The sequence below is a fragment of the Mauremys mutica genome, chromosome 1, assembly GCF_020497125.1.
Source record: "Mauremys mutica isolate MM-2020 ecotype Southern chromosome 1, ASM2049712v1, whole genome shotgun sequence".
In the NCBI taxonomy this organism is placed as follows: domain Eukaryota; kingdom Metazoa; phylum Chordata; order Testudines; family Geoemydidae; genus Mauremys; species Mauremys mutica.
In genome coordinates, this window is record NC_059072.1 from 165,974,525 (window position 1) to 166,001,981 (window position 27,457).

The following is a 27,457-nucleotide window of genomic DNA, read 5'->3' on the forward strand; positions in this document are numbered from 1 at the left end:
TTAAAATACACTGTATTAGGGATTATTAGTGACATTAATAAAAATATTTTGTTTTGGAAAAGAATACTGCCTGTGTCAATTACTTTATTAGTTTATTGGAAGGTTATATCTGTGTTCTTTAATGTTTCCTTAACAACCCTGGAAAGTTATATCTCCACAAGAATAGACTAGGGAGGAGAATAGGCAGGATATTATAGCAGAATCCCAAAATCAATTTTTCAGGGTAACACTTAGAATGGTCCATGAAAGTATGTTGGGCAGGCTGTGGAGATACTACAGCCAGTACTAACTGAGGGGTTGGATGAGGACAAGACACTGAGGGTTACTGTCTCACATACCTCAGTGTATGAGCACAGAAAAAATCTTCATGGAATTTCAAGGACATAAAATGCTACTTTTCCAAATTAAACATCACTAAGTTGTTAGACGGATGCTTCAGACCAGAGACGCTCTCTGGACGCAGCCTGGTAAATCACAACAAAAGAAATGGAGGACATGAAACTGTTCTTGTAGTGCCCGACTGGCAAAGGGAGATGTTATCCAAACTGCCAGGGGGAAATCTGCAACCGAAGTATGAATGGAATGGGCTGGGTAGCTCCCAAGGTGGCCATGGAAAATATGCCCTTCCCCAAAATTTGAGTACCTATCTGGAGTTCCTGCTTCAGGAAAAGTTTGCATCTATCAGCACCCAGGATTGGGTCAGAATTCATCAGAAAATCATCAGGATGCTGCATTAGCTTCCATATGGCTTAGCCAGTTATGACTGCACGCCAAAGCACAGAGTTCCATAGGCATCCCCCATACATCCCTGGCACATTTCTGGAAATTTTCAAACCCCAGTTGAATCTGGCACAAATGATTGTGTCACCTATGGACACATAGGCTACCTTTACCTGAAATGGACCACATTTCCACCTCTCCCTGCACTCACCCAGTTCACTGTTTTCAAGCGGCTCATTACACCGCTGAGTAGTTACAGATCGGCATACTTCCAGGTATTGCAATGTAAGGTTATTATTTTTAAGAAGCAGAAATACCCTAATGGGTACTTCCAGGAAAAAAATCACTTTCAAGGAGTTTTTACTGCTTGCACTTCCCGGTTGCCATTTTAAATTCCCTGTGGTGGAAGGTGGGGAGGGGTGGGGAGCCACACCACTGGGACACAATCCACCATTAGCAGATCCATGCTGCTAGCTGGGGCTTCTAATAACTTTTGCATTGGTTCATAGAATGGAAATTCCTCCCATTCATATATTAACAAACATAATGGAGCCAGAAACTTACCAGGCTCTATGGCAGCTTCTGTCCCATCTGTGTCTGCTGCAGACACCGCAGCAGGCTGTTCCTTTGGGTGGGTGGGTGGGTGAGCAGCAAACAGCTCCTCAGTTTGGCTGCAGGATGTGCTGTTGCTGGCTCCCACCAGTCCCCAACCTGTATTCTGGGGCCAGCAGGGCACCATCCTGGCTGATAGGGTCATCATGCACTACCACTGGGTCCAGGCTGCGAGCAGAGCCCAGCACCTGGTCAAATTCCTCATAAAACGGACATGATGTTGGCAAGTTGCCTGAGGTGCAGTTCTGGTCCCTTGTTTTCCTGTATTCAGTCTTGAAATGCTTAATCTGCTCCCTACACTGGTCACCAGTCCAGTATATTTGCAATGCTGCCAACTTCTTTGCTATTTGCTGATATGTGCGGCTGTTCCTGCTACTCTTACCAAAATCCACTGTTTTGCTGACCTCACACCAGAAATTTTCCAAAATCTGGTTGTGTTCCTGTGACCGTGAAGCAGAACACTTTGCAAAAGACTGCTTTTTGTCAGTATCCATTGCAAACACAGAAGGCTCTCTGATGGTGTGTTTGCACCTTGGTGGTCAGAAGATAATGGAAGGATTAAATACTGACTCACCAAGTTGCTGCACAACACCAATGGGAGTTGCTTCTGTTTCCCCTGGAGTCAATTGAAGATTCTTGGGATAGAGAAGACAAAGGAAGTTGGCCCATGTGATTGAGAGATACTTTTAGAGGACTCCCAGGATCTAAATTTGTGGGGGGGACCTGCACCTGCAAAGCAATAGGGTTCTAACCTTGGGTCCTGGCTTGACTTCGGCTCAGACCCTCCAACCCTACAGGGTCCTTGGATCTTAGGTCCAACCCAGAGTCTGAGCTTGGGTTTCCATTGCCGCGTAGACATATCCGTGGTGACTTGAGAAATGGATGTGTTACAAGTGAGTTTATTGCACCATAGGATGGAAAAAATACAGGCAGTCCTTGATTTTACGACGTTCGACTTATGACAAATAGCACTTATGACGTTACCGAATTGACACCCTGATTTGACTTACAAAGTTGGTTTCAGCTTTATGACACTCGGTCCTGCAATGGAGTGGATTGTAGTTCTGAGTTACAACGTTTCAACTTACGACACAATTTTCAGGAACCAATTGTGTCGTAACTCCAAGGACTGCCTGTAGATGTAAATATGCTTTGACTCCAGTAAATGGTGAGCAGATAGAAATAACTGACTAACTCTAAAACCTAGCAGAGGACTGCTAGGAAGCATGAATTTTAATGTCTGGGTCTAGGAGGATCCAAGAAAAATACCGTCAGTCACTGGGAGAAAGTAAGTGCGTGGACTGAAGGGTGCAGGGAACCATGTGTCATGCTTTTCCTAGTTGCTTGTAACTACAACCTCTTTCTCTCCTTCCAGTTGCAGAGTTTGTGCTATGGCTATGGTTGCTGCCCAGGCATATAGCAAGGGTATAATCCTTGGTCAAAAAGGTGTCACAAAATTAAAACATGGAAGAAAGGCTTAGAATCTTTTGTTAAATCAGTCAGTATTAGAGGTCACTAACAATGCGAAAGGATTTGCTCCTCTCCTGGAATTAAAAAGGCAACATTAAACCCACAGGGAGGAGCCATCCTTTTTTTTTTTTAAGCTGTGGGCAGAGTTGCATGAAGTTGGGCTAAATAAGTATAATTCTAATAATTCTAGCTTCTATGTATACTGCAATATAAATAAAATTCAAAAGATTAAATACAGGAAACAAAAAAAGTATAATTACAAAAGGATTGATTTGTTCTTTCTTCTGTCAGCGCTTCAGTGAAGACTAATTTTACTCACTTAACTGGTTTTACAGTACCATATTTCCATTGACTTCAGTTACTCCGGATTTATACCAGTGTAACTGAGATAAGACTCAGGTACTGTGGCTCTACAACATAAACGACCTGCAGTGAAATCACAAGATCAGCACTTTGGCATGTAAACACCTGCCTAAAGCAGAACTTTAGGCAAGAAAATGCTTGCTAATTGCTGATTTACACATACAGAAGAGAACCTTTGCTTCAGTGATGTCATGCTATTGGCAGAATCAGGGCCGGCTCTAGGTACCAGTGTTCCAAGAATGCGCTTGCAGCAGCACTTTTCAAGAGGCAGCACTTGCACTCGGGCCTTTTTTTTTTCTTTTCTTGCTTTGGCGGCCGGCGGCACACCGGCTTTTTTTGGGGGGGGGGGGGGGACCTGGAGCTGGCCCTGGGCAGAATTTGGTCAGCCACTTACCTTCACGCCGTTTTCTTTTAAATGTTAATAAAACATTGCATTATTTTCACTTAACCTGCTTTTTTGGTGTATTACCTGTCACTAGCACAGCTACTCATTGCAGTCCAGTCATGCTGTGGATTGACTAGGATGCCCCAGGACAGGTAAACAGAGGTCGGGGTCAAAGTGCCAATCACCAGCTGGAGAGGCTTTTGAGTCTTGGTCTTACCTGTATAAGAAACATACAGACAATTCTACTTACACTTAGATTTTCTCTATTCGGGGGGAGATATTTGTGGCTGGTTAAGAGAATGAAAGAATTATGATTTAATCTCTCCTCTAAATTCAAAGGGAAGGTATAATGCAAGTGAATTCAATCCCGACTTGAAGGGATCACCTCCGCACCCCCCACACATCCTTCTCTTTAAATATGAGAAGGAATATTCAATTTCAAAGTGAATATTTCTCCCTATATCCCTAGCAAGGATCATCAGTAATAATGAGTTATGTGCAGTAATGATTTCATGTTGACTGCAGTACTTTTCACCAGGTCTGAAATAAAACGAAACCTTACAAACTTATTTCACTTAAGATTGTTGACAAGTTTTGAGTGGTGCCTCTGTCTGGTGAGGTCTGTCCCTCACCAATCAAGCAATTTAACTCCTCATCTCTTACACAATACTTGAAATTTAGTTTTACTCTGAACACAGTGGTGCAATCATCCCTCTAGATCAGAGGTTCCCAAACTGTGGGGCGTGCATGCCCTTCTGGGGGGGGCACAAAGTGGTTATCAGGGTGATGTGGGGCTGCAGCCAGCCAGGTGTCCAGGCCTGCCCAGAGTAGCTGCAAAAAGAAAGCATGCAGGGAGTCCCGGGTGGTCAGGGAGAGGTGAGGGAGTGCAGCCCGGCTCCAGCCCAGCAGCAGCATGCTGCTCTTCCCCTCCTCTGCTCCCTGACTGCTGGGGGCTACCTGTGTGCTGTCCCCGCTGCTGCCTGCTCTAGCCCAGACACCTGGCCAGTCGGTGCCCATGTATTTTAAAAACTCTGGAGCCTGCAGGAGTGAGAGGTTCTGGCTGGGGAGGAGGGGAGGGAAGGCAAGGAACTCTAGTCTGCTTCACTCTGTACCCCCATGGGCTCCTCAGGGAATTGAGCCAGACATAGTTCCGCTGCTGCTGCCCTGGATAGCAGCTGCCTGCTCTGCTCCCCTCAGTGAATCACTTTCCGCCCTGGACAGGAGGTGGCCGGGACTGTTATGCGACTTCCATGGAGAAGAAGGATACAATAAAACAAAGATGAAGAACTTTTAAATAAAGTTTTAAAAGCTAATGCCTGAGGCTAGTGCAATGATCTAGAGGGTAGTGATCTGCATTGCCTGGCAAAAATCTTGGTTCAGTTCTCTGTTCATGCCTCTTGATCCTTAAATTGGAAGTGCTATTCAGCCATTGGTAGGAGTTCCTCACCTCTTTATCAATGATACCTCCAAAGGGTTAAGAAGTGGTTTTGTGCTCTAAGGGGATTTCCCAGTAAGTCCACAAGGAAGCGAGATTTGCTTTTCCAAGCAGTCTGCAGGTAGTTGGAAAACCCTGTAGTATGTGTGTTTTTACACTACATTGATTAGGAGCATATTCACAGAAAAAAAGTGGGATTTTTTTCCCATTTAGATGAAGTGTGCTGTGATGTAATGTACAACATTTAAAAAAGAAAGGCAAAACTCCAAACATTTGCCTGATGTGTAGGCTAGATTCCCCAGTCTCCCTGTATTCTTATAGGGTTTTTTTGGGGGGTTGTTTTCATAGTTCATTTATTTGTCAAACTTTTTGGCACATATTCTCTTTACAGTGAAATCACTTTCTAAATTTGCTTTCTGGGGAACCAAGGGTGACATGAACATGGAAATACAAGAAGAGAAAAGTCCGTTTTTCATCTGTAACTGTTGTGGGTTTAGATTAGATATAGATATAGATTAGATAGATAGATGTATTATATACTAAAGAGAAGCCTTGCTATATGTTGAAACAGACATTATCATTAATAGAAAAGCAATTTTAGATCATTCTTGGAGGTTTCTAACTTTGAAACTCAAACTCTGAACCTTCTACAGTAATTATAATTTCTCTTTGAGCTCTGTGAAGCTGGACTCCAGCTTTACAAGTATGCAGACTAGCTTCAGCCAATCCTGCAAATATTGGAGATGAAGTCTGGTATGCAGTGTCACAGAAGTGCAAGAGACCATGTGACCATCATAAAGACTCATTTCTTCCCTGAGGTCCACACAAGCACTAACTCACATCAGTCCAATGCCTTCTTCAACTTAACACTTGAAGAGAGAAGATAAAGGGGGAAAAAGTCTACATTAACTTCACCTTTCCTCATTGTCTCCCAGTACATTCTGCCCTTTCTATGTCTCTCTTTCAAGAGCAGGAGTGTCTTTAACTACTATTTGTCAAATAAACAAAGCTTTTGCAACAAGAGGACAAGCAGTAATGCTTGAAATTCGAGGATGTTATTTTATTTAAATTAGTTCTCACAACCCTAGTTAAAAAAATATTTGATTGTGACATTGCTGCGTGTGCCAATGTTAATTTAAGTTATGTAGTGATGATGTTAAGAATGAGAGAATGCAAGTTTCAGAACTAAGTTTCCCCAGAGATCAAGACTGCTTGCATCTGGAGTTGTGGCCTAGCCCATTATAGAGAAAGAGGTCAGCTGCAAAGTTTGGACCAGAATCCAAAGCTATGCATACTTGGCAGTGTTTGATCAGGAAGCTTGGTTCAGGTCCATCTCTAGTGGGAATGATCCAATTAAAATTCCCCATGATTGAAGCAGCTATTAAAATTAATAATCCTAAACCGTGGCTTTAGGCAGTTTATTTTTTTAAATACTGTACCTGAATAGCTGTTAAATAGCAATCTGTTATCAAGTATTTTCTATGTGCATCTAATGGAGAAAAATATTGCTTCATGCCTGCAAGGGCTCTGGCAAATATATTAGGCCCAAGAAAATACAGATCATTAAACAAGTTCCATCTGAAGATCTCAAGTACTTTAAAAACATTAATCAATTATTCTTCACCACACCCCTGTGAAGCAGAGAGTTAGCTCCATTTTAAGATTAGGAACTAAATTACTGAATGCTGAAATGACTTGCTAAAGGTCATACAGGAAATCTGTAGCAGAGGCCAGAAACAGAACTCAGATTTCTTTATTACCAGATCTGCAGCTTTAGCCAGAAGACCATCTTTTCCCTTAAGTACTGTGTATTAGTGAAGTTGGTGTCTCTCATAATATTATATATATAAATAAAGACCCTTTACTTCATCAATGGAATGCATTAAAATTTCTACGGGAGAAAGATTCCTAGCTGGCATTTTGGAGAGATTATAAAACATTAATCTCCTATCCAACCCAAGCCCAAGAATTCCAAAGATTATAAATCAGTACGTTTCAAGACAGGATCCATTACTTATAATTGTGTATCAACATTCCCACTAGCTACGTCAACTTTTCATATGCATTTTTGATCCCATATTCTAGAAAAAAGAAATATGTTAAATCTCAGTTTTCATAATGAGAATTTATTATAAAGAAGGACCTCCAAAAACTGCATCTAGGTTTCTTAATCAGAACATCCGTGAGTGAATACTGTGTAGATGTACATCCCTACATTTTTATTTTAATCACACAAATGTTGGATTTGGTCATTCACATCAGAAAATTTGATCCACACTAAATAAAAACAATATTCTGTCTTGATCTGACTGTATATAAAAAGACCTGGTAATGTTACATTACCTGAGCAGGTTTTCTTGTGACTTGGAACGGGTGCAGGTCGCACCGTAATCAAGTATCTTGGCTCAGCATCTGGAAATAACAATTTGGTAATTAGCTTAAATTCACAATTTGTTTTTTAAAAATGATCAATTAATTATTCCTGGTGAATAGTGGAATATTTAATTAAGATTTAACCATTTCTGTAATTTTTTTTCCAGTCTATGATTTATTCACCGGCAACCCAGAAACATTCTAGGCACTATTAGAGAGATTTTAAAAAAAGCAAAAGACACATCCCTACATGAAAAAAAAATTACAGTCTAAACAGACATCCCAAGAGAGAGAGGAAGCAGGGTACAAGGTGATGGGATACAAAGTTTTTAGCTACTCTACTAGGGCTACATGTTATTTGCTTACAGATGGAACCAGTGGGCAAAGTAAGGAGTGGTGATGACAGAAAGGGAAGCAGCAGGATGGGGCAGGGAATGGAGTAGAGGATGGAATCCAAAGGATTCTGAGCATAGGCACTGACTCTGTGGGTGCTACGGGGCTCCAGCACCCACGGGAAAAAAACAGGGGGTGCTCAGCACTCACTAGCCACATCTGTATGGCGGGGCCGCCGATCAGCTGTTTGGCAGCTGGAGAGAGGTGCTTGAGGGCAAGAAGAGGGAGAGTGAGGGCGGGGTGTCAGGGAAGAAGAGCGAGGGTGGAGCACCCACCGGGAAAAATAAAAGTCAATGCCTGTGATACTGAGGCTTGGGCTACACTACAGAGAGTTAGGTCGACATAAGACACCTTATGTCGACCTAACTATGTCAGTGTCTACATTACAGCCTTGCTCCTGCTGATGTAAGTGCCCTACTACACCAAAGACATAACTCCAGGCAAGTGTACATCGGCATACTTGAGTCAATCCAGCTGTGCCCCTGTGGCATGTCTGGTGAAGACACGCTATGCCAGCTGGAGAACGCTCTCCCATCAGCATAATTATTCAACCTCGGCAAGAAGCGTAAGCGATGTCAGCTGGAGACAAGCTATGTTGGTGGAATGGCATCTCCCACTGACATAGCGTTGGTGTGGACTATGTGAAAATTGTGATGCTCAGGGAATGGAGGGTGCCCTTTCACATCTCTAAGGGTACGTCTACACTACAAGACTATTTCGAATCTACTTAACTCGAATTTGTGGAATCGACCTTATGAAGTCGAATTTGTGTATCCACACTAAGTACACTAATTCGACTGTCTGAGTCCACAGTAACGGGGCCAGAGTCGACATTGGAAGCGGTGCACTGTGGGCAGCTATCCCACAGTTCCCGCACTCCCCGCTGCCCATTGGAATGCTGGGTAGAGCCCCCAATGCCTGCTGGGGGAAAAAATGTGTCGAGGGTGGTTTTGGGTAACTGTCATCATTGAACCGTCAATCACGCCCTCCCTCCCTGAAAGCGCCGGCGGGAAATCTGTTCGCGCCCTTCTCTGGTCGGTTACAGCGCGGACGCTACAGCACTGCGAGCATGGAGCCCGCTGCGATCATCGCTGCACTTATGGCCGTTGTCAACTCCTCGCACCTTATCGTCCACCTCTTCCACAGTCAGCTGCTGAGAAATCGGGCGAGGAGGCTCCGTCAGCGCGGTGAGGACAGGAAGTCACAGAGTGGCGCAGACCTCTCACAAAGCAGGGTACGCCACGCAGTGGAGATCATGGTGGCAATGGGTCAAGTTCATGGTGTGGAACGGCGATTCTGGGCCCGGGAAACAAGCACGGACTGGTGGGACCGCATAGTGCTGCAGGTCTGGTATGAATCACAGTGGCTGCGAAACTTCAGGATGCATAAGGGCACTTTCCTTGAACTGTGTGACTTGCTGGCCCCTGCCCTGAAGCGCCAGGACACCCGGATGCGAGCAGCCCTGACTGTGCAGAAGCGAGTGGCCATAGCCCTCTGGAAACTTGCAACGCCAGACAGCTACCGGTCAGTAGCGAACCACTTTGGCATGGGCAAATCTACCGTAGGGCTTGCTGTGATTCAAGTAGCCCACGCAATCGTTGAGCAACTGCTCTCAAAGGTAGTGACTCTAGGAAACGTCCAGGTCATCATAGATGGCTTCGGCGCGATGGGATTCCCAAACTGCGGTGGGGCTATAGATGGGACTCACATCCCTATCCTGGGACCAGCCCACCAGGCCAGCCAGTACATTAACCGAAAGGGCTACTTTTCTATGGTGCTGCAAGCACTGGTGGACCATAGGGGACGTTTTACCAACATCTACGTCGGGTGGCCGGGCAAGGTTCATGACGCGCGTGTGTTCAGGAACTCTGGTCTGTTTAAACGCCTCCAGGCAGGTAGTTTCTTCCCGGACCACAAAATAACGGTTGGGGATGTGCAGATGCCTACAGTGATCCTCGGGGACCCAGCCTACCCGCTAATGCCCTGGCTCATGAAGCCCTATACAGGCGCCTTGGACAGAGAGAAGGAACTCTTCAACTACCGGCTGAGCAAGTGCAGAATGGTGGTGGAGTGTGCTTTCGGACGTCTCAAGGGGAGATGGCGGAGCTTACTGACTCGCTCGGACCTCAGCGAAAAAAATATCCCCGTTGTTATTGCTGCTTGCTGTGTGCTCCACAATCTCTGTGAGAGCAAGGGGGAGACCTTTATGGCGGGATGGGAGGTTGAGGCAAATCGCCTGGCTGCTGATTACGCTCAGCCAGACAGCCGTGCCGATAGAAGATCCCAGCGGGAAGCGCTGTGCATCCGGGAGGCTTTGAAAGATAGGTTCCTCGGAGAGCAGGGTAACCTATGACTCTCCAGTTGATTTACAGAGAAGCTGAACCTGAGCCTGTTTCAGTGACTGTTGACTTTGATCTGCGGTTACATACCCCGTTCTCCAGGTTTCCCCCCTTCCAACACACGTTTTAAAATAAATTTAATGGAACACTGATTATTAACAAAGTTTTCTTTAATTATGAATTCCTGTTCAAGGGTTGAAACATGGACGCAGACTGTGGTGGGTACGGTGTGCACTGATGTACAGACCGCTTCTACACTAGAGGAATGACAGGCTCCTGCTCCTACAGCGGTCTCTGGGGGAGGACGGTTGCAGGTGGGTGTGCAGGAAGGGGTGGGTTTGCAGGAAGGGGTGAGGGGTGCCGTCTTTGGGACGGAGTTTGGATGCAGGCTCTGGGCTGGGGGTTAGGGCATAGGAAGGGGTGAGGGGTGTGTGGGAAGGGTGAGTATGTGTCTGTGGATGAGGGCTCTTGCTGGGGCTCAGGGCATCGGAGAGGCTCGTGGCTAGGGTGGAAGGGCATGGTAAGGGCAGCCTGCCTTGCCATTTGTGGATGGCAGGCGCTAGGACCCTGGGGCAGCATACACCTCACAGACTGACCCGGGGCAGCATACACCTCACAGACTGACCCTGGTGCCTAGTGACTGCAGTCTGTGTGTGTCCTGCTGTTGATCCTGCCCCCAAGTCTGTACCCTGGTAATGGAGGCTGTCCTATGCAATTAAAAAACCCCTCCCCCCCCTTCACACAAAGTCTTCTGACAAGGAAAACGTGACGGAAACAGTGAATAACAACAAACTACTGTTAATACTCAACTACACAGTGGGGGGATGAAACTTGGATTTGGGACTGGGTGATCCAGGAAGGGAAGCACTTCTCAAAATTTATGGCATGAGAGCTGTTTGGTACATGAGCGCTCTGCTGGGATGGAGTGACAGTTTTCACGGCCCCTAGCGCCCCTCCTTCTTGTGATTTTGGGTGAGGGGGGGACAGGACTTTGTGGCGGGGGAGGGCGGTTGCAGATACAGTTCAGGGGGGCTCTCTGCTCCTGCCTGCGGTCCTGCAGAACATCTACAAGGCGCCGGAGCGTGTCCGTTTGCTCCCTCATTAGCCCAAGCAGCGTTTGAGCCGCCTGCTGGTCTTCCTGCCGCCACCTGTCCTCCCGTTCGCTGTGTGAGCGCTGGTGCTGACATAGGGTCTCCCTCCACTGTCTCTGCTCGGCCGCCTCGGCTCTGGAGCAGGCCATCAGTTCCGAGAACATGTCGTCCCTAGTCTTTTTCTTTCGCCGCCTAATCTGCGCCAGCCTCTGTGAGGGGGATGCCGGGGCAGTTCGTGAAAGAGCCGCAGCTGTGTGATGGGAAAAAGGAAGTGATTTCCTTGAAAAGATACATGTTTGCGAACACTGAACACAGTCTACTCAGTTTCTGTGAACAAGACCATACAGGGCACCTAGTCTCACGAGCTCTCAGGACAAGTTCGAGATTTCGGAATACGCTTTCATTGGCTGCGGACTTGCACAGGAGATCGGACAAGCGGGGCGGTACAGCTGAATCCGTGTAGCAGCCAGGCCTGGTAAGCACTACACTATAGGCTGCTTAACAGTTAATGGATAGCTGTGCCCTCCCGCTGAAGGCAATCTGGAAAGCATAAAGTCTGACCCTGTTCCAGCCCCTCGCGGCTGTGCCCGGGAAAGATCACTGTATGCTTTTCCTCTGCGGCCTCCAACACGTGGCTGTTAAACGAAGGTCATTGCTATGCAAAGTAAAAGTCAAGCATTCACAATAGTAACAGTACACTAATTGCCCTAATTAGATGCAGCAGTCGCCGAACGAGATTACCCTGAGGCGGGTCACTCGGAGAGAGAGAGAGAGGATGCTGCTAGAATCCCTGCACAGACCAGGACCGTATGCTTCCATGCTGGTGGAGGCAATGATTCCGCTGTACGTTAGGATGGCCTGGCGCAGAAGAGTGTGCTTCCACGGAGCACCAAATAAGGCACCTCTCCCCAGGAACCTCCTGCGGAGACTTTTCGAGCTCCTCTATGAGAGCTTCGTGGAAGTGTCCCAGGAGGATTTCTGTTCCATCCCTATATGTGTGGACCTTCTTTTTATATAGTTTTATATGGAAAAGTTTTTATATAGTTTTTATACATTTTTTATTCCTGTTTTTTAAAAAATAAATGTTTCCATGTTTATAGCACTTACCGACTGATCCTTCCCCTGATTCTGAGTCCGGGTTAACGGCCGGGGAGGGTTGGTAGGGGATCTCTGTGAGGGTGATGAAGAGATCCTGGCTGTCGGGGAAAGCGGTATTGTAAGCGCTGTCGCCTGCGTCGTCCTCCACAAACCCTTCCTCATCTTCCCCATCGGCGAACATCGCCGAGGAACTGCCCGTCGACACTATGCCATCCTCAGAGTCCACGGTCACTGATGGGGCAGTGGTGGCAGACCCACCTAGAATGGCATGCAGTGCCTCGTAGAAGCGGCATGTCTGGGGCTGGGCTCCGGAGCGTCCATTTGCCGCTCTGACTTTTTGGTAGCCTTGTCTCAGGTCCTTGATTTTCACGCGGCACTGCGTTGTATCCCAGCTGTATCCTCTGAGTGCCATGGCTTTGGAGACCTTCTCGTAGGTCTTTGCATTCCGTTTGTTGGAGCGCAGCTCCGAAAGCACAGACTCATCGCCCCACACAGCGATCAGATCCAGGACTTCCCGGTCTGTCCATGCTGGGGACCTCTTTCTATTCTGGGATTGCATGGACTCCTCTGCTGGAGAGCTCTGCATCGTTGCAGGTGCTGCTGAGCTCGCCCCGATGTCCAACCAGGACATCAGATTCAAAGTGCCCAGACAGGAAAAGGAATTCAAATTTTCCCGGGTCGTTTCCTGTGTGGCTGGTCAGAGAATCCAAGCTTGGACTGCTGTCCAGAGCGTCAACAGAGTGGTGCACTGTGGGATAGCTCCTGGAGCTACTAAGTTCGATTTGCATCCACACATAGCCTAATTCGAGATAGCCATGTCGAATTTAGCGCTACTCCCCTCGTCGGGGTGGAGTACCGAATTCGAACTAAAGAGCCCTCTAGGTCGAATTAAACGGCTTCCTGGTGTGGACGGTTGAGCGGTTAATTCGAATTAACGCTGCTAAATTCGATTTAAAGTCCTAGTGTAGACCAGGCCTAATTGACATAAGTTAGATCAACTTAAGCGGTAGTGTAGACCTGCCCTCCACCTCCAAAAGAGGTGTAGAGCTTATGTTGGTGTAGTTAGGGCGACACAGGGTCTTAACCCCACTTTATTTTACAAGATCGATTTTAAATCAATTTTAGTTAACTGATGCAAATTTTCAGTGTACACAAAACCTCAATCAGGAATCAGAAATGTAGTGAAAATTAAACAGGAACTAACCCAAAACTTCATTCATCACACAGTTTGAAACAAATCATTTGTGATGTTTGAAAATTATTGAGAAAAAGTTATGGTACTGCCTTTATCCTTAAGTAAAAGATACATAGCCTCAATCTTAACCCCACTTTATTTTTTTAATATACAGTGCACCTTGTTATAATGGCTAAAGATGCTACATTTAAATAAAAAAAAACAAATCCCATAGCCATTAGCCCCCTAAATAAAATCAAAGGGTTTGAAACTGATGTAAATTTTGTTTTTAAACTGAGCCCTGCTAGAGTAGCATTACCATTTCATAAAGCTAGAGTTGCTAGTCAGAACTACAGCTGTTTTCAAGAGTCAGAGTCATTAGCTGGCTGGCTGGATTGATTGAGAACCAGCTTGTAAAATCTTTGGAAATATTGCTCTTCATAGGAAATAATGAAATGAAGCAAAATCAAGTCTTGCTGTTATTTTTATACTCAGGCTAACAAATTCTCAGTATGTTTGATACACCCTCAAAGAGCACAAACTCATGTTGTGAGGCTGCAGTTCAAGAGATGTTTCTGGCAGTGAAAGCCAGATAACTTCACCCCACAGCTTAGAATAATAAACTGTTTGATTAAAACAATGTTCAGAGGGGAGGAGTGTTAATAGTTTTGGGAAACTTATCTTCAGAAAAAGGAAGGAAAATAGAGATTTTCCTTACTCCTGAGACATCAAAGATCAGATAAACCAATCTTTCTACTCCTTTAAAACATTTAATGCCCCTTTCTGCTCTCAGATATGTCTGCACAACTCTAACAGAAATCATGGGTGTTGGGTAGGCATATCTGAGGGCAGAATTTGGCAACACAGTAAATTGATCTGGACTGTTTTACCTACAATTTTAAATATGGGTGTCAACATAAAAGTTATTGTGCTACTATAAGATACAATCATTATGCATTACAAAGCAGTACTGCAATTAAAAGAAACCAAAGAGAAGAACTTTCACTGGTGTTCTACATAAGTATAAAAGAAAGGGCCAGGGAAAACCTGTTTTTTTATTTGTTTATTTGTTTTTTAAGTGTGTGGGGAGGCGCAGACGGAATCTTAGACTACCACATCTGATGCCTTCTCTGTATTGGAAAAGTTGCTCGGATATTTAATTGATTTAATTAAATCAATACAGTTAAATAGGTGGAAACCCATAACATAGATGTACTTAAACTAGTTTAATGCTTGCTTTTAAATGGGTTCAGACTATATCTGAATTAAAAGAAACTGAATGCAGTAAAGTTAATCTGGTTTAACACCATCTGCATTAGGAATCTGAACTGATTTTACAAGATCGATTTTAAATCAATTTTAGTTAACTGATGCAAATTTTCAGTGTACACAAAACCTCAATCAGGAATCAGAAATGTAGTGAAAATTAAACAGGAACTAACCCAAAACTTCATTCATCACACAGTTTGAAACAAATCATTTGTGATGTTTGAAAATTATTGAGAAAAAGTTATGGTACTGCCTTTATCTAACAATCTCAAACTCTTTAAACCATTAGTTCCTTAAACACTACAACAGCCCTGTGAGGTAAGTATTATTAATATAAAATTTTACAGATGGGTAAACTCAGAGAAGAGAGATTAAGGCCTTACATTTTCAAAAGACTTCATTTTTGGTGCTCAATTCAAGATATTAAGTGCCTGGATTTTCCACCTATAGCTCCCACTGAAATCAATTGGAACTGTGAGGTTCTTAACACCCATGGGTTTCTCAAGTTGAGCAGCCAAAACAGGGGTGTCCAAAATTAGTGGGCACGTGACAATTTAAGCCTAAATGACTCGCCTAAGATCACGCAGTGTTGTCGTAGCCATACTGATCCCAGATTATCCGAGAGACAAGGTGGGTGAGGTAATATCTTTTATTGGACCAACTTCTGTTGGTGAGAGAGACAAATGTTCGAGCTACACAGAGTTCTTCTTCAGGTACTAAGAGTTCCTTTTCCCGGACCTGAAGAAGAGCTCTGTGTAGCTCAAAAGCTCGTCTCTCACAAACAGAGGTTGGTCCAATACAAGATGACTTTGCCTAAGATCACACAGTTAGTGGCTGAGCAAGACAAAGAACAGTAGTAGAATTTAAGGGGCTAATTTTAAACACCCCAAACCTTGAAAATACTGACTTGGTTTTCCTGTTCTCCCAACTCAATCCTCTACTGGAGGAGTGAGTGAGAGATCACATTGCCCTCTATCCCTGTACGAAGTGCCATGGAATCTTTAACGCCCACAAACTTGGTTTTAAGTCTTGTCTTACTTTGCATTGGCTCATGAAAAGCAAATGTTGCTCCTTGGAATGCACCACATCAGCATTTTTATTAATAAAAGGCCTACTGGCTGTCTGAAATGTATTATCAAGGCTGTTTAGATCTGCCAGTTTCCCCTGCTATTTCCTGAAGCAACCTGGGTTAATCCTGGGGGGTCTCCCATCCAAATACTGAGCAGAAAAAACACTCAATTTATGAGATTAGAGAAGAGTCTGGAATAGGATGTGCAGCATCACATAATAGATGTGGTTTACCATAATGAAGGGTTTATTCAAAAAGCATAAACTTCTTCCACCCACCTTCCCCCTACACACCAAAGATCATAAAATCTAATATTTATATACAGTTGTTGGTTTTATAATCTCTTTCTGTTCTATATTTGAAATCTGTTCTCAGAAAAAATGTGTTATGTTGGGCGTTGTTCACTCACCCTTCATGGAGGTTGGCAAGTACACTCCATGTGAAGAATAGAGCATAGCCACATTTTCCAATGAACTCATCATTTCCCTGATAACACTATTTTAAAAGGAAGCACTTTATTTTTCAAAAGGGATTTTTTTGTTATAATGGATAGGGCTAGGAACCAATTGTCTGACATTAGAGCCAAAATTACTAAAAAAATTTAAGTCAACATTGTATTTTATTATGTTAATCCTCATCAAGGTCAATGATTATGAAACTGGAACAATTTAAATCACACAGTAAAGTTCATGTTGCAGTCCTGACAACATTAAAATCCAGGTCTAAACTGTGCTAACAAAACATATTATAATATAGAAATATGCTTGGGAGAGGTTATGGAGCAGACCCAAACATTTTACTGCATATGTAAGAGTACAAGATCATAGTTTATTTTAATTTATTTGTATGTATGTGTACAGTGTCAATCAACATAGTATACAAGCACCGTTGTCGGCAATCTCTTGGAGTTCGAGGATGACTCGTCCAATAAAACGATGGCCAGTTATCGCTGGGGGCTCTGCAGGTGGCTAATGAGACCAATCTGGGATCCACAGATCTTGTCATAGTTGGCACAGACAGTTCCCAGTGGAAGGGGCAGATCTGGATTGTTAAATTGGGCTGCGGCACGTTCTTTCCTCCCTTTCCATTTCTCCATTTCCTGTTGTCTCCATTGGATTTCAAAATACTAGCATCCTTGCCACAAAGTCCTTTTCCATTTTGATCAATCAAGGGATTAGATTTTCCATGAAGATGTGCAATATTGACATAAATTCATGTTGGCTTTGAGGGTGTCTTTGAAGCGCTTTTTTTACCCACCCCTGGACTGTCGACCATGGCTCAGTTGTGAGAAAATTATCTGCTTCAGGAGTAGATTTTCTGGCATTCAAAGAACATGACTAGCCCGATGAAGTTGGCGGCGGATGATCATAGCTTCAATGCTGCAGATTCTGGCTTGGTGCGTCAGTCATCCCACTTGATTTGGAAGATCTTTCGGAAGCATTGTTGATGGTATCATTCAAGAACCTCGAGGTGTCTACTGTACATGACCCAGGTTTCAGCACTGTACAAGAGAGCAGGAACAACAATGTCCTGGTACATGAGAAGCTTGGTTTGATTCCTGATATCACAATCTTTGAAGACACATTTTCTCAAGCATCTGAAAACTGCACTGGTATATTGAGTCCTCAACGTTCTCCAGGGTCTCTTTATTGAGCTGCATTACAGGAGCAGGATCCTGGTGATTCTGAGCCTGTTGGTGGAGCAGTTTAGTTTTCTGGATGTTAAACATGAGGCTGAGTTAGGCCTCTGAAAAAGTGTTGATTGTTTTTTGAAGATCTTCTGAGTGAGTGCACTGGGCACAGTTATCCACATATTAGAGTTCAGCAACTGACTTAGTGATAGGCTTTGTCTTGGATCGAAAGTGATTGACATTGAAAAGCTTGCCATCCATTCTGTATTGGATGTCAAGCCTGGAGCTTGTCAGCAATGAGATGGAGGATGACAGCAAGGAAGCTGGAGAAAAGGCTTGGAGTGATGACACAGCCTTGCTTGACTCCTATCTTGACTAGGAGGGGGTCCGTTTTCAGATCCATTGCTGATGATCATCACAGACATGTTGCTGTGGAGGATTGGAAGGTGGCAACAAATTTTGGTAGGCATCCAAATTTAAGGAGAACTCTCCACAGAGCCTCACGACTGATGGAGTTGAATGCTTTCATGAGGCTGATGAAGACTATATACAGATGTTGATGTTGCTTGTGGCACTTTTCCTGAAGTTGGTGGGCAGTGAAGATCATGTTGATGGTACCTCGAGATGGTCTGAATCCACACTGTGAATCTGTGAGGATTTCCTTGGCCAAGGGAAGCAGCAGGTGAGGAGGATTCTGGCAAGAATCTTTCCAGAAATGGACACCAGGGCAATTCCTTGATACTTTCCGCAATCTGATTTGTCTCCTTCTTTGAAGATGATGATGATCATGGCACCCCTAAAATCAGCTGGGATTTCTTCTTCATTCCAAATCTTGACGATTAAGATGGAAGCTGATGAGCCAGTTCTTCTCCCTCTTCTTTGAAGATTTTAACCGGGATTCCATCAGGTTCAGATACCTTATTATTCTTCAGCCATTTGATGAAAGCCATCGAACAAGCACCACACATAAATTGATTAACTTAGCCTTAAAATACTCCTGTAAAGTAGGGAAGTATTATCCCATTTTGCAGATGAGGAAGCAGAAGTATAGAAAGGTAGGGTGACTTGCTCAGTTTCACACAGTGAGTCTACCGCAGAGCCAGGATTAGAAATTAGAGTTCTTGACTCCCAGTCCTGTGCTGTAATTTAATGTTTCTCCCATTTGAGTGAGAAGGTTATTGAGTCTTCATGTTGACTGAATCACTGGCTTCTGTGTTGCTGAAAAGCACTGTCACCTACCTAGTTATGCTCCCCTTGATGGACACTCACCAGACTGATTTGTTTAGATCTGAATACTAGGACCTGCATGCTGCTAATCCCACTGAGCCTGAGCAGCATCCAGGCTCTGTCTCTGGCCCTGGCCTCTCAGGGTATATCTACTGTGACAAAGTTCTGAGTCTGTATTGGTGGGTCATGCGCTTCTGGATGGATTAAGTGGCCTCAGAAACTCAATAAGGCCTCAGTGTGACTTCCCTTTCTCAGAGTAGTGGCAAGAGTCACAGCCTATTGAGTTACTTTCATCACCGGCCAGTATGGGAGATGGGAAGGGGGAATACCTCCCAGTCTCTGTTGCTCAGTAGGTGCAGTTCAGCCTCCTGCCTGGACCGAGTCCTGCTTCCCTTCTCCTCTTGGGGGAGGGGGAAACCTGGGCCCGCCCTCTACTCTTGGTTCCAGCCCAGGAACCCTAATGGTAGCAGCTGTTGGTGGCTTTCCCCTTCACCACTGACGCCACTTTGATTCCCTGGGCCACTTCCCCCGTGGTCCCCTCTTCCTAGCTTCATCCTTACCTCACGATTCAGCAATGCTTCCTCTCCTCCAGCTCCTTTCAACTCGGCCTCCTGGAGGGCACTGGAAGGAGAGCTTTTAAACAGTATAAGTGGGACTTTGATTGGTCCCAGCTGTCTCCATTAGCCCAACGGCCTTAACTGGTTAATTGGAGTCAGATGTCTTAATTGGTCTGGAATAGCCTTTGTTTGGCTCTCCAGGGAACAGGGACCTGCTCATTCTGAAGGCTAATATACCTGCCTTCCACCACTCTCTTATATTCTTCTGGTCTGAATCTGTCACACTACACAACAACTGAAGACATGTGCCTGGCCTGTGCCAGCTGATGCGGGCTCACAGGGCTCAGGTTGCAGGGCTGTTTCATTGCTATGTAGACTTCCAGGCTCGGGCTGGAGCCTAGACTCTGGAACCCTCCTACCTTGCAGGAAGTCTACATAACAATGAAATAGCCCCACAGCCCAAGCCCCGTGGGCCCAAGTTGGCTGGCACAGGCCAGTCACAGGTGTTTAGTTGCTCTGTAGAGATACCCTCAAGCTCAGTCCTGGGGTACAGATGCCCAGACTAGTATCCCTTCCTGGATGTCCAGCTGTCCTAGGCTCCAAGATCAGTGCTGAATCCCACAAATCTCCCCAGTAATTTAGTCACCCCTGGTTACATATTAACCCTTCAGGGACAGTTACAGCAATAAACTCAGAAGCTTTGCAAAGTAACTTAAACATATGATCACTGTATTCCTAGAAGAAAGCTTAGAGACTTACAAATCCAACCAAAACCAACAAAACCTGCATACAAAAACCCTCCCTCCGGTGTCCTCACTACTCCGAAAGCCCTTGGGGTTGTTGGTCAGTCCCTTCAGGATACCAGGACCCTTCTCTCCTCCTGTTCAGCCTTCATATTCTCTCTCTGTGCCCCTAAACAATTTCTCTAGCTCATTCAGGTTGGGTGGCGAAATGATTTCCCTAGCTCAGAGAGCATGTGTCTTCACAGCAGCTTCTAACATCCTCCTCCTTTGTTCTCCTTTTCCGTTGAGGAATTTCCATTATTCCAACATTCCCCCCCCCCCTCGAAGGCAACCTGGGATAACCACTTTCCTTGAGTTTAGCCAATCTCTTTAGCAAATCCATTGATTATCAGGGCAAAGACATCCCATGTTAACAACTACTTCTTCCTGTAGCTACTTCCAGACAGGGTGTGTGATACGTGACATGGTTCCTGTCAGCAAATGATTGATTCAATACACACTTATGGTTAGTTATACATAGAGGTCCTAGAATCAATCAGAATTAATAAATTTTATATAGATTTCACAAACCATCACACATACATATTGATGGGAATTGTTGTGATGATTTTTTGTGACATGGAAACCAACTGTTGGACTGAGACAACCAATTCACTTTCAGGGGCCAGTGAAGAATTGTCCATTGGCTATACTGAACATTAACATACTGCAAAAAAAAACCCTACTAACAGAGTAATACATCCCTTTTTGAGGCCTGCAGTTAAATAATCAATTTTTACTTATATACAGTAGAAGAATGGCTCAAAACCAACAAGCTAAATAGCAAGAACCCTAAAGGCTGCTCTCTTCTTCAAAGCCTACTTAACCCCAAATTCTCACAGGGAGGTATAAAGGATACCTATACATTTGCAAGAAAATGATTCATAACACATTTACAGTCTGTTCAATTACCTTGGAGATCTTCAGCATAGCTGAGCCAAATTTTGAAAGGAACTGAACACCTGTAACTCCCAAGTCAACTTCAATGGAGCTATGCCATTTTATGGCAGCTGAGAATCAGGCCCCTTATCCTTCACTGGACTTGAGACACAACTCTTGTCAGTACAACATTTCTTCTATATTAAGTTTAGGATCCAGCTTCAGCTGGATTGGGTTTTTTTGGTGGTTTTTTGGGTTTTTTTTAAACCACACCGGAAGCTACATCCAAGAATGGTAGATTTCTAGGAAGGGGATTGAATGAGAGAGAGTTTAATCTTCCAGTCATCCACCAGAATTTCATACTCCAATACTTAATAGCTAAATATGACATTTTAAAGCGGAGCTGGCTTGAAATCAACAATTGTTAGATCCAAACAAGCCTTTAATTTTGGCAGCTGAGCATGAAATGCTGTATATCCCTCTGTTCTTGTTTAACAGATAACTGATCAGAAAAACACTTCCTTTCCAGAATGCTAGAAAAATGCAACCTTAACTTGCATTCACTGGTCCTATTTCAGATGCAGAAATCCTGTTTTCAGAAGTCAATGGCTTTTGTTTGATTCCATTTAAACATCTCAAGTTTAAAGTATATTGACCTATGCAAAATTAAAGGCTCAACAAATCATGGAAAATATGTTAAATTCTGGTAAAATTGTCTAAAGAATTTCATTCAGTTTAGGGTGTACCCTGAGTTATATTTTATGGGTACTAATTTTTTTTTACTGAATTGAGTATGTTTTGCCATCTGCCCAAATGAAGACTGATTTGGAGACAGCCACTCTATGAGCTGATCGATCTATTTCACCAAGCAAATTTTCATGTAACAAAACCTCCAATCTTTAGAAAGACACTATTTTAAATAAAGGTTTGTCCAGGTGTTATTGAATAGCTCCTTGTCTCACGAACTCATGACAAGTTTCTATTGATTCAACAGGACAGAGGGAGTTGCTCAACTATTCTCCATTCTGGGACAATATAATCTTTTTTTTTACATAACTTCAATGTGTTTTATGGCTTTGGGGAAAAAAAAAGAAAAAATTTCTGGAACCTAGGTCCCTTGAAATATTAAAATTTTGCACATGGGCTTAAGACAAAGACCAAATCTAATAGTCTCATCTTCCCTTAACATCTTACTTATATTTGTTAAATGATCCAGTTCTTTCCAGCCATTAAAAACCAAGCACACACGAGTTAGGACATGACCTAAGTGCAGGATACTTTTATTTTCAAATTAATAGAAGAAAATTAGCAGGCCACAATATGTATTAAAACATTAAAATAGGAGTTAAGGTAGCATCAAACAAACACAGTCCAGGTGAAGTGGAGATTTGAAACAGCAAAGAAAGAGGAGACCAAGGTCTCTGACAGGTGCCAAGTTTTGTTCACTGCCAAGTTAAGTTTTCTACCTTCCTACTGTTTTGTTTCATGGAACAACTTTGGAAAAAATACTAAATACTCAATTTCAGCTTGTGTTTTGTCCCACATCCATGTTAATTATCTTTCTATTTAGGATGCCATATGAACTCTCACTTAACTTTAACGAAGTTCAGACTTCACAGAAGATAACTCAGATTCGTATGAAGATACAGGTTTTCAAATTGTGCCTGCAGTCCTCATCCATCACTATGTAAGTCGCCAGGGCCAGCTCCGGATCCAGGGTCTTTGCCGCCCCAAGCAGCGGGTGGTGGGGGGGGAAGGGGAGCCGCAATTGGCGACAGCTCCACCGCGCCGCTTCATTTTTCGATTCTTCGGCGGCAGGTCCTTCCCTCTGCCCCAGGCACCTGCTTGCTGCACTGGTGCCTGGAGCCGGCCCTGTAAGTCGCTGTCAGCTATGGCCCAGATTCAGCACCATTGATACCAAAGGACTTTTGTCACTGACTCAACAGGAGCAGGACTGAGCTCTGTTTTAGAAAATTCAGTATATATGTCTACTGTACTTGTTCCATTGTCCTGTAACTTACAATTAGGCAGTGTCTGTCTTGCCAATGAGGGTATGTTTACATTGCAATGAAAACCCATGGCACAGCCATAGCTGGCCTGGGTCTGTTGTCTAGGACTTGCAGGGCTCAGCCTGCAGGACTAAAAATTGCAGTGTAGATGTTCGGGCTTGGGCTGGAGAGAGGCGAGATTTCAGAACCTTGGCTCCAGCCTGAGACCAAACGTCTACAGTGCAATTTTAAAGTCCCACATGCCCAAGCCACCTCACCCAGGCTCTGGGACTTGGTGCCATGGGTTTTTTACTGCAGTATAGATGTACCCTGAGATACAAAACCAAGGACCTGTTCACTCATGATTGTTGAACATCCTGTGGCACTTTTCATAGAAGTAGAGGTGGATTAATTCCAGCTTGGGTAATTGCATTCTGCCTCCCTAAATTTCTCCTACACTCCTAATTACCTGCTACATAGGGCTGGTGTGGAATGGCTCTTGTGTTTCATCCACTACCTTTCAGTAGTATTTGAGTGATTCCTATACAGGCAGTTAATAAAGCACTGACTGGAGGATAATTTTGGATGAAAAGCTTCGTATAAATATATGCCACTGTTCTGAAAAGTAAGTTAAAGTATGGCCTAAATGTTTAAAACTTATTTTGTTCTTGATATTCAGTGCCAGCTGCTCTCCTTGCTAAAGCACAAATGATTCTCTTATTGCCAAATGGGCACCAAAACGCAGGGCTTTGGAGCGAAGCCTGGAGCTGGAGCGTGGAGCAGCTCCAGAGCAGTGGAGCTGCAGGTTTTTGCCTGGAGCTGGAGCGGAGCTGGAGCACAGTTCCAAAGCCCTGTCAAAATGGTTTTGCCTTTCAGTGGTACCTTTCACAGGCTTGTAGTACTGAACTATATTGTTCTCTGCTCTGCACACAATGGATAATGGAACTAGTGGACAATGCAAATAGCACTTGTAAAGCTATAATACTTCAGGGGAAAACAAAATCCAAATGTAGCAGTGCAGTTGCCAACCACGGTATGTTTAGAAGAGAGAATACCAATGCACCAGTTGACATTGCAACCAATTTTGCCACCCTCACTTGCCAATGATGTTCATAAACTAGATCACATTTATGCTGAAGCAGCCACATGCCATGTCCATTTGGTATGCCAACCCCAAGACCTATTAAACAGAACATGATATAGTACTGATAAGGGATTGATGTGAATATGGAGTAATTCCCCTGGAGTCAATTTACATCAGTGTAACAGAGTCTGGAATCCAGCCAAAGTCTTTAAAAATCAAATGTAGCATTAACATATACATCCATCTGCAAAATGAAAATATATATATAAACAACATGCAGCAGTCCTACAAGAACTTCCAGTAATTTTATGGAGAACATTAGGGATGTGATCAAAGAGTTAAAAATTTTGTCACTTTTCCCCAACATCCACTTAAGTCACTCTGTCTCCCAGCAAACCAACATCAATCTCATTAAGACTCAGTAGTGTTAATTTCAATCACACACCAACTACTACTACTCAGAGATTCTCTTTACTATGTGCACTTGCCAGACATCGTTAAAAATTGTAACATACAGACTCTGAAAATATTTGGAAAATCCCCTAAATATTCCAATATTAAAAGAACTAAACCAAAAACAAATAAAAAACAATGAGTGAAAAGGTATTCTTTACAGAAATTGAATATATAGTGAGAGACGATGATGTAAATATTTCTATAACAGTGAAAGATGAGTTCATACACATTCATCTGGTGTTGCACAATGGCCTGTCAAGCTGCCAATGTTGTTTTTCACTATTTTCAATCACTCTCTCAAAGAATCCTTAAAATGAATTCAGAATTAGAATATTTTAAGCATCTCTGTAGCAACAATGCCAGAGTCACAGCTACATCATATCATAAATAGCATGTTTCGTGGCCCTTATTAGAGTTTGAACTACAAGGTAATCAAGTGTGCAGAATTCATGTGAAAGTTCTAATGTAGAATATTATCTGTTCTGAATGTTGGTCCCTGCTACCTGATTTTTCTGACTTTTAAAAGATATAACTCTTAAATTTCCAGTGCTTACAGAATTAATAATAATTAACTTCTTATAGATATGCTTTTAAATTACTATTACATTAGCCAACATCTTCAAACTCCATTGCATTTTTTCTTCTTGTAGTGGTGTTTTGGTTTGGGGTTATTTATTTATTTATTTTAAGGAAAAAGCATGGTACATAAGAATGACAGACTGGACATTAAAGCCACGTTTAATGAGTGAGCATATTTGTGTTTAAAGAACTGACAAATTAATTGTTTGTTTGTGATGCTGGCAAACCAGGTGTCAGCTCTTGCCAAGGCTTTAGGCCTCAGCTACTCACTGATAAATTCATTGCTGGAAACCAGTCTGTTTCCCCTGTGTGTTGGTTAAGATGTGTATTGAACTTATAACAATGTGTTTAGTCTTTATGAAATGCTTGTAAATTGCCGCATGTATTAATCTCACAATTTCTTTATCACATGCTATAAGGTACTATTTAATTTTTTGTTTTATAAACTGTAAAAAATGCTTGCTCTGAATCTGTGAACCCAGTGAGGAGGGACTGTCTCCTGACCAACAAGAAGGCCTGTTCAAACAAAATGAGTCATTGTGGTACATCACAATACAAAGACTTTGTTAATTGCCCCTTCACAGCCATGGAGAGGCCGTGTGTAAAAGGGCTCATCCGATCAGCTTGAATTCTGGAAGAAGGAAATAAAAATAGCTGATGAGAAAAATTTTCCATCTCTTTTGCTGTTTGGACTCTCTCAAAGCCAGAGCTATGAAACAGAAACAGAGGTCCCCAGGGTCAACCTGGGTTAGCCCTAAAAGGCATTCAGAGCCCACAGATTACTACAACTCTGTCACCTTTAGAACCATAGATTAACTCATTTGGGTCTATATGTTTGCCTGCTTTAACCTTGTAATAATGCTCTCATTTCTTTTATCAGAGGGGTAGCCGTGTTAGTCTGGATCTGTAAAAGCAGCAAAGAGTCTTGTGGCACCTTATAGACTAACAGACGTTTTGGAGCATGAGCTTTTGTGGGTGAATACCCACTTCGTCGGATGCATGTAGTGGAAATTTCCAGGGGCAGGTATATATATGCAAGCAAGAATCAGACTAGAGATAACAAGGTTAGTTCAATCAGGGAGGATGAGGCCCTGTTCTAGCAGTTGAGGTGTGAAAACCAAGGGAGGAGAAACTGCTTTTGTAGTTGGCAAGCCATTCACAGTCTTTGTTTAATCCTGAGCTGATGGTGTCAAATTTGAAGTCTGGTCCTGAAGTTTTTTTGCTGCAGGATGGCTACCTTTAAATCTGCTATTGTGTGTCCAGGGAGGTTGAAGTGTTCTCCTACAGGTTTTTGTATATTGCCATTCCTAATATCTGATTTGTGTCCATTTATCCTTTTACGTTTCTCCTCCCTTGGTTTTCACACCTCAACTGCTAGAAGAGGGCCTCATCCTCCCTGATTGAACTAACTTCGTTATCTCTAGCCTAATTGTTGCTTGCATATATATACCTGCCCCTGGAAATTTCCACTACATGCATCCGACGAAGTGGGTATTCACCCACAAAAGCTCATGCTCCAAAACGTCTGTTAGTCTATAAGGTGCCACAAGACTCTTTGCTGCTCATTTCTTTTCTTACTTAATAAATTCCTAGATAATGTACTATAGGATTGGCTACAAGCATTGTCTTTGGTGTGAGATCTAAGGTACAAACTGACCTGGGGTAAGTGACTAGTCTCTTGGGACCAGGAGCAACCTGAATATTTTGTGATCTTTAGTATAAAATGACCATCTATCACTAAGTCCTCTTTGCCTAGGTAGCAAGATAGACTGGAATGCACAAGGGGACTGTCTGTGACTCCATGGTAATACTGTTATATTGCTTTAGAAGTTCACATTTGTTACTGGGGTGGTGAAATCTAATTATAGAACACACAACCAGTTTGGGGTCTCTGCCCTGCTCCTTGACAGTCTGTCCTGAAGTTGGCACTCTTGGTCCTGAGCCATTCCAGACAGCATAACAATGTTTACATGATAAGCCTACTTTATGCTCTCAGATTTGGTTTTCGGTCCCTGACACAGCCTCAGAGGACTGATCTAACTTGCTACCATCTACAACAGGGCCCATGTACACTACAATATAAGCCCAGGGCTTGAACTGAGGCTCATACATAACTCCCCTTCTGTCTACACACAGTTCACCTTGACCCAGGGCTTGGACCCAGGGTCCCAAAAGCTCATGGGGGTGGAGTGTCTGAGCCAGAGTTAAGTCAGGACCCAGGGTTCAAACCCTATTGCTTTGCAGTGTAGATGCAGCCCCATTGGGCTTGTGCTTTGGGTGTCCATCAAAATTATTCCACAACCCCACAGGTTGACTTTATTTGTCCTCTGGTGGACAATCAAGTTTTCCCCACACTGCACCACGAACAAAAGGGCTAGAGTGGATACATTTTGGGAGGGCAGTATGGAGTCTGGGGTATGGGTGGTTGGACTCAGTTCCAATAATGCAGTGTAGACACCCCCAGGTTGAGACCCAGAGTTCAAC

The 27,457-nt window shown here is 43.6% G+C and overlaps 1 protein-coding gene across 1 annotated transcript in view; it reads right to left on the minus strand.

Annotated features, from left to right (window-relative positions):
- Positions 1-27,457, minus strand: part of LOC123361683 (ABI family member 3 binding protein) — a 409,913-nt gene that overhangs the window by 192,640 nt on the left and 189,816 nt on the right. Inside the window, exons 3-4 of the mRNA XM_045001759.1 lie at positions 7,329-7,397; positions 3,635-3,767 (exon numbers count right to left, since the gene is read on the minus strand). Of these exons, the coding sequence (XP_044857694.1) occupies positions 3,635-3,767; positions 7,329-7,397 (202 nt within the window). The remainder of the gene's footprint in view (positions 1-3,634; positions 3,768-7,328; positions 7,398-27,457) is intronic.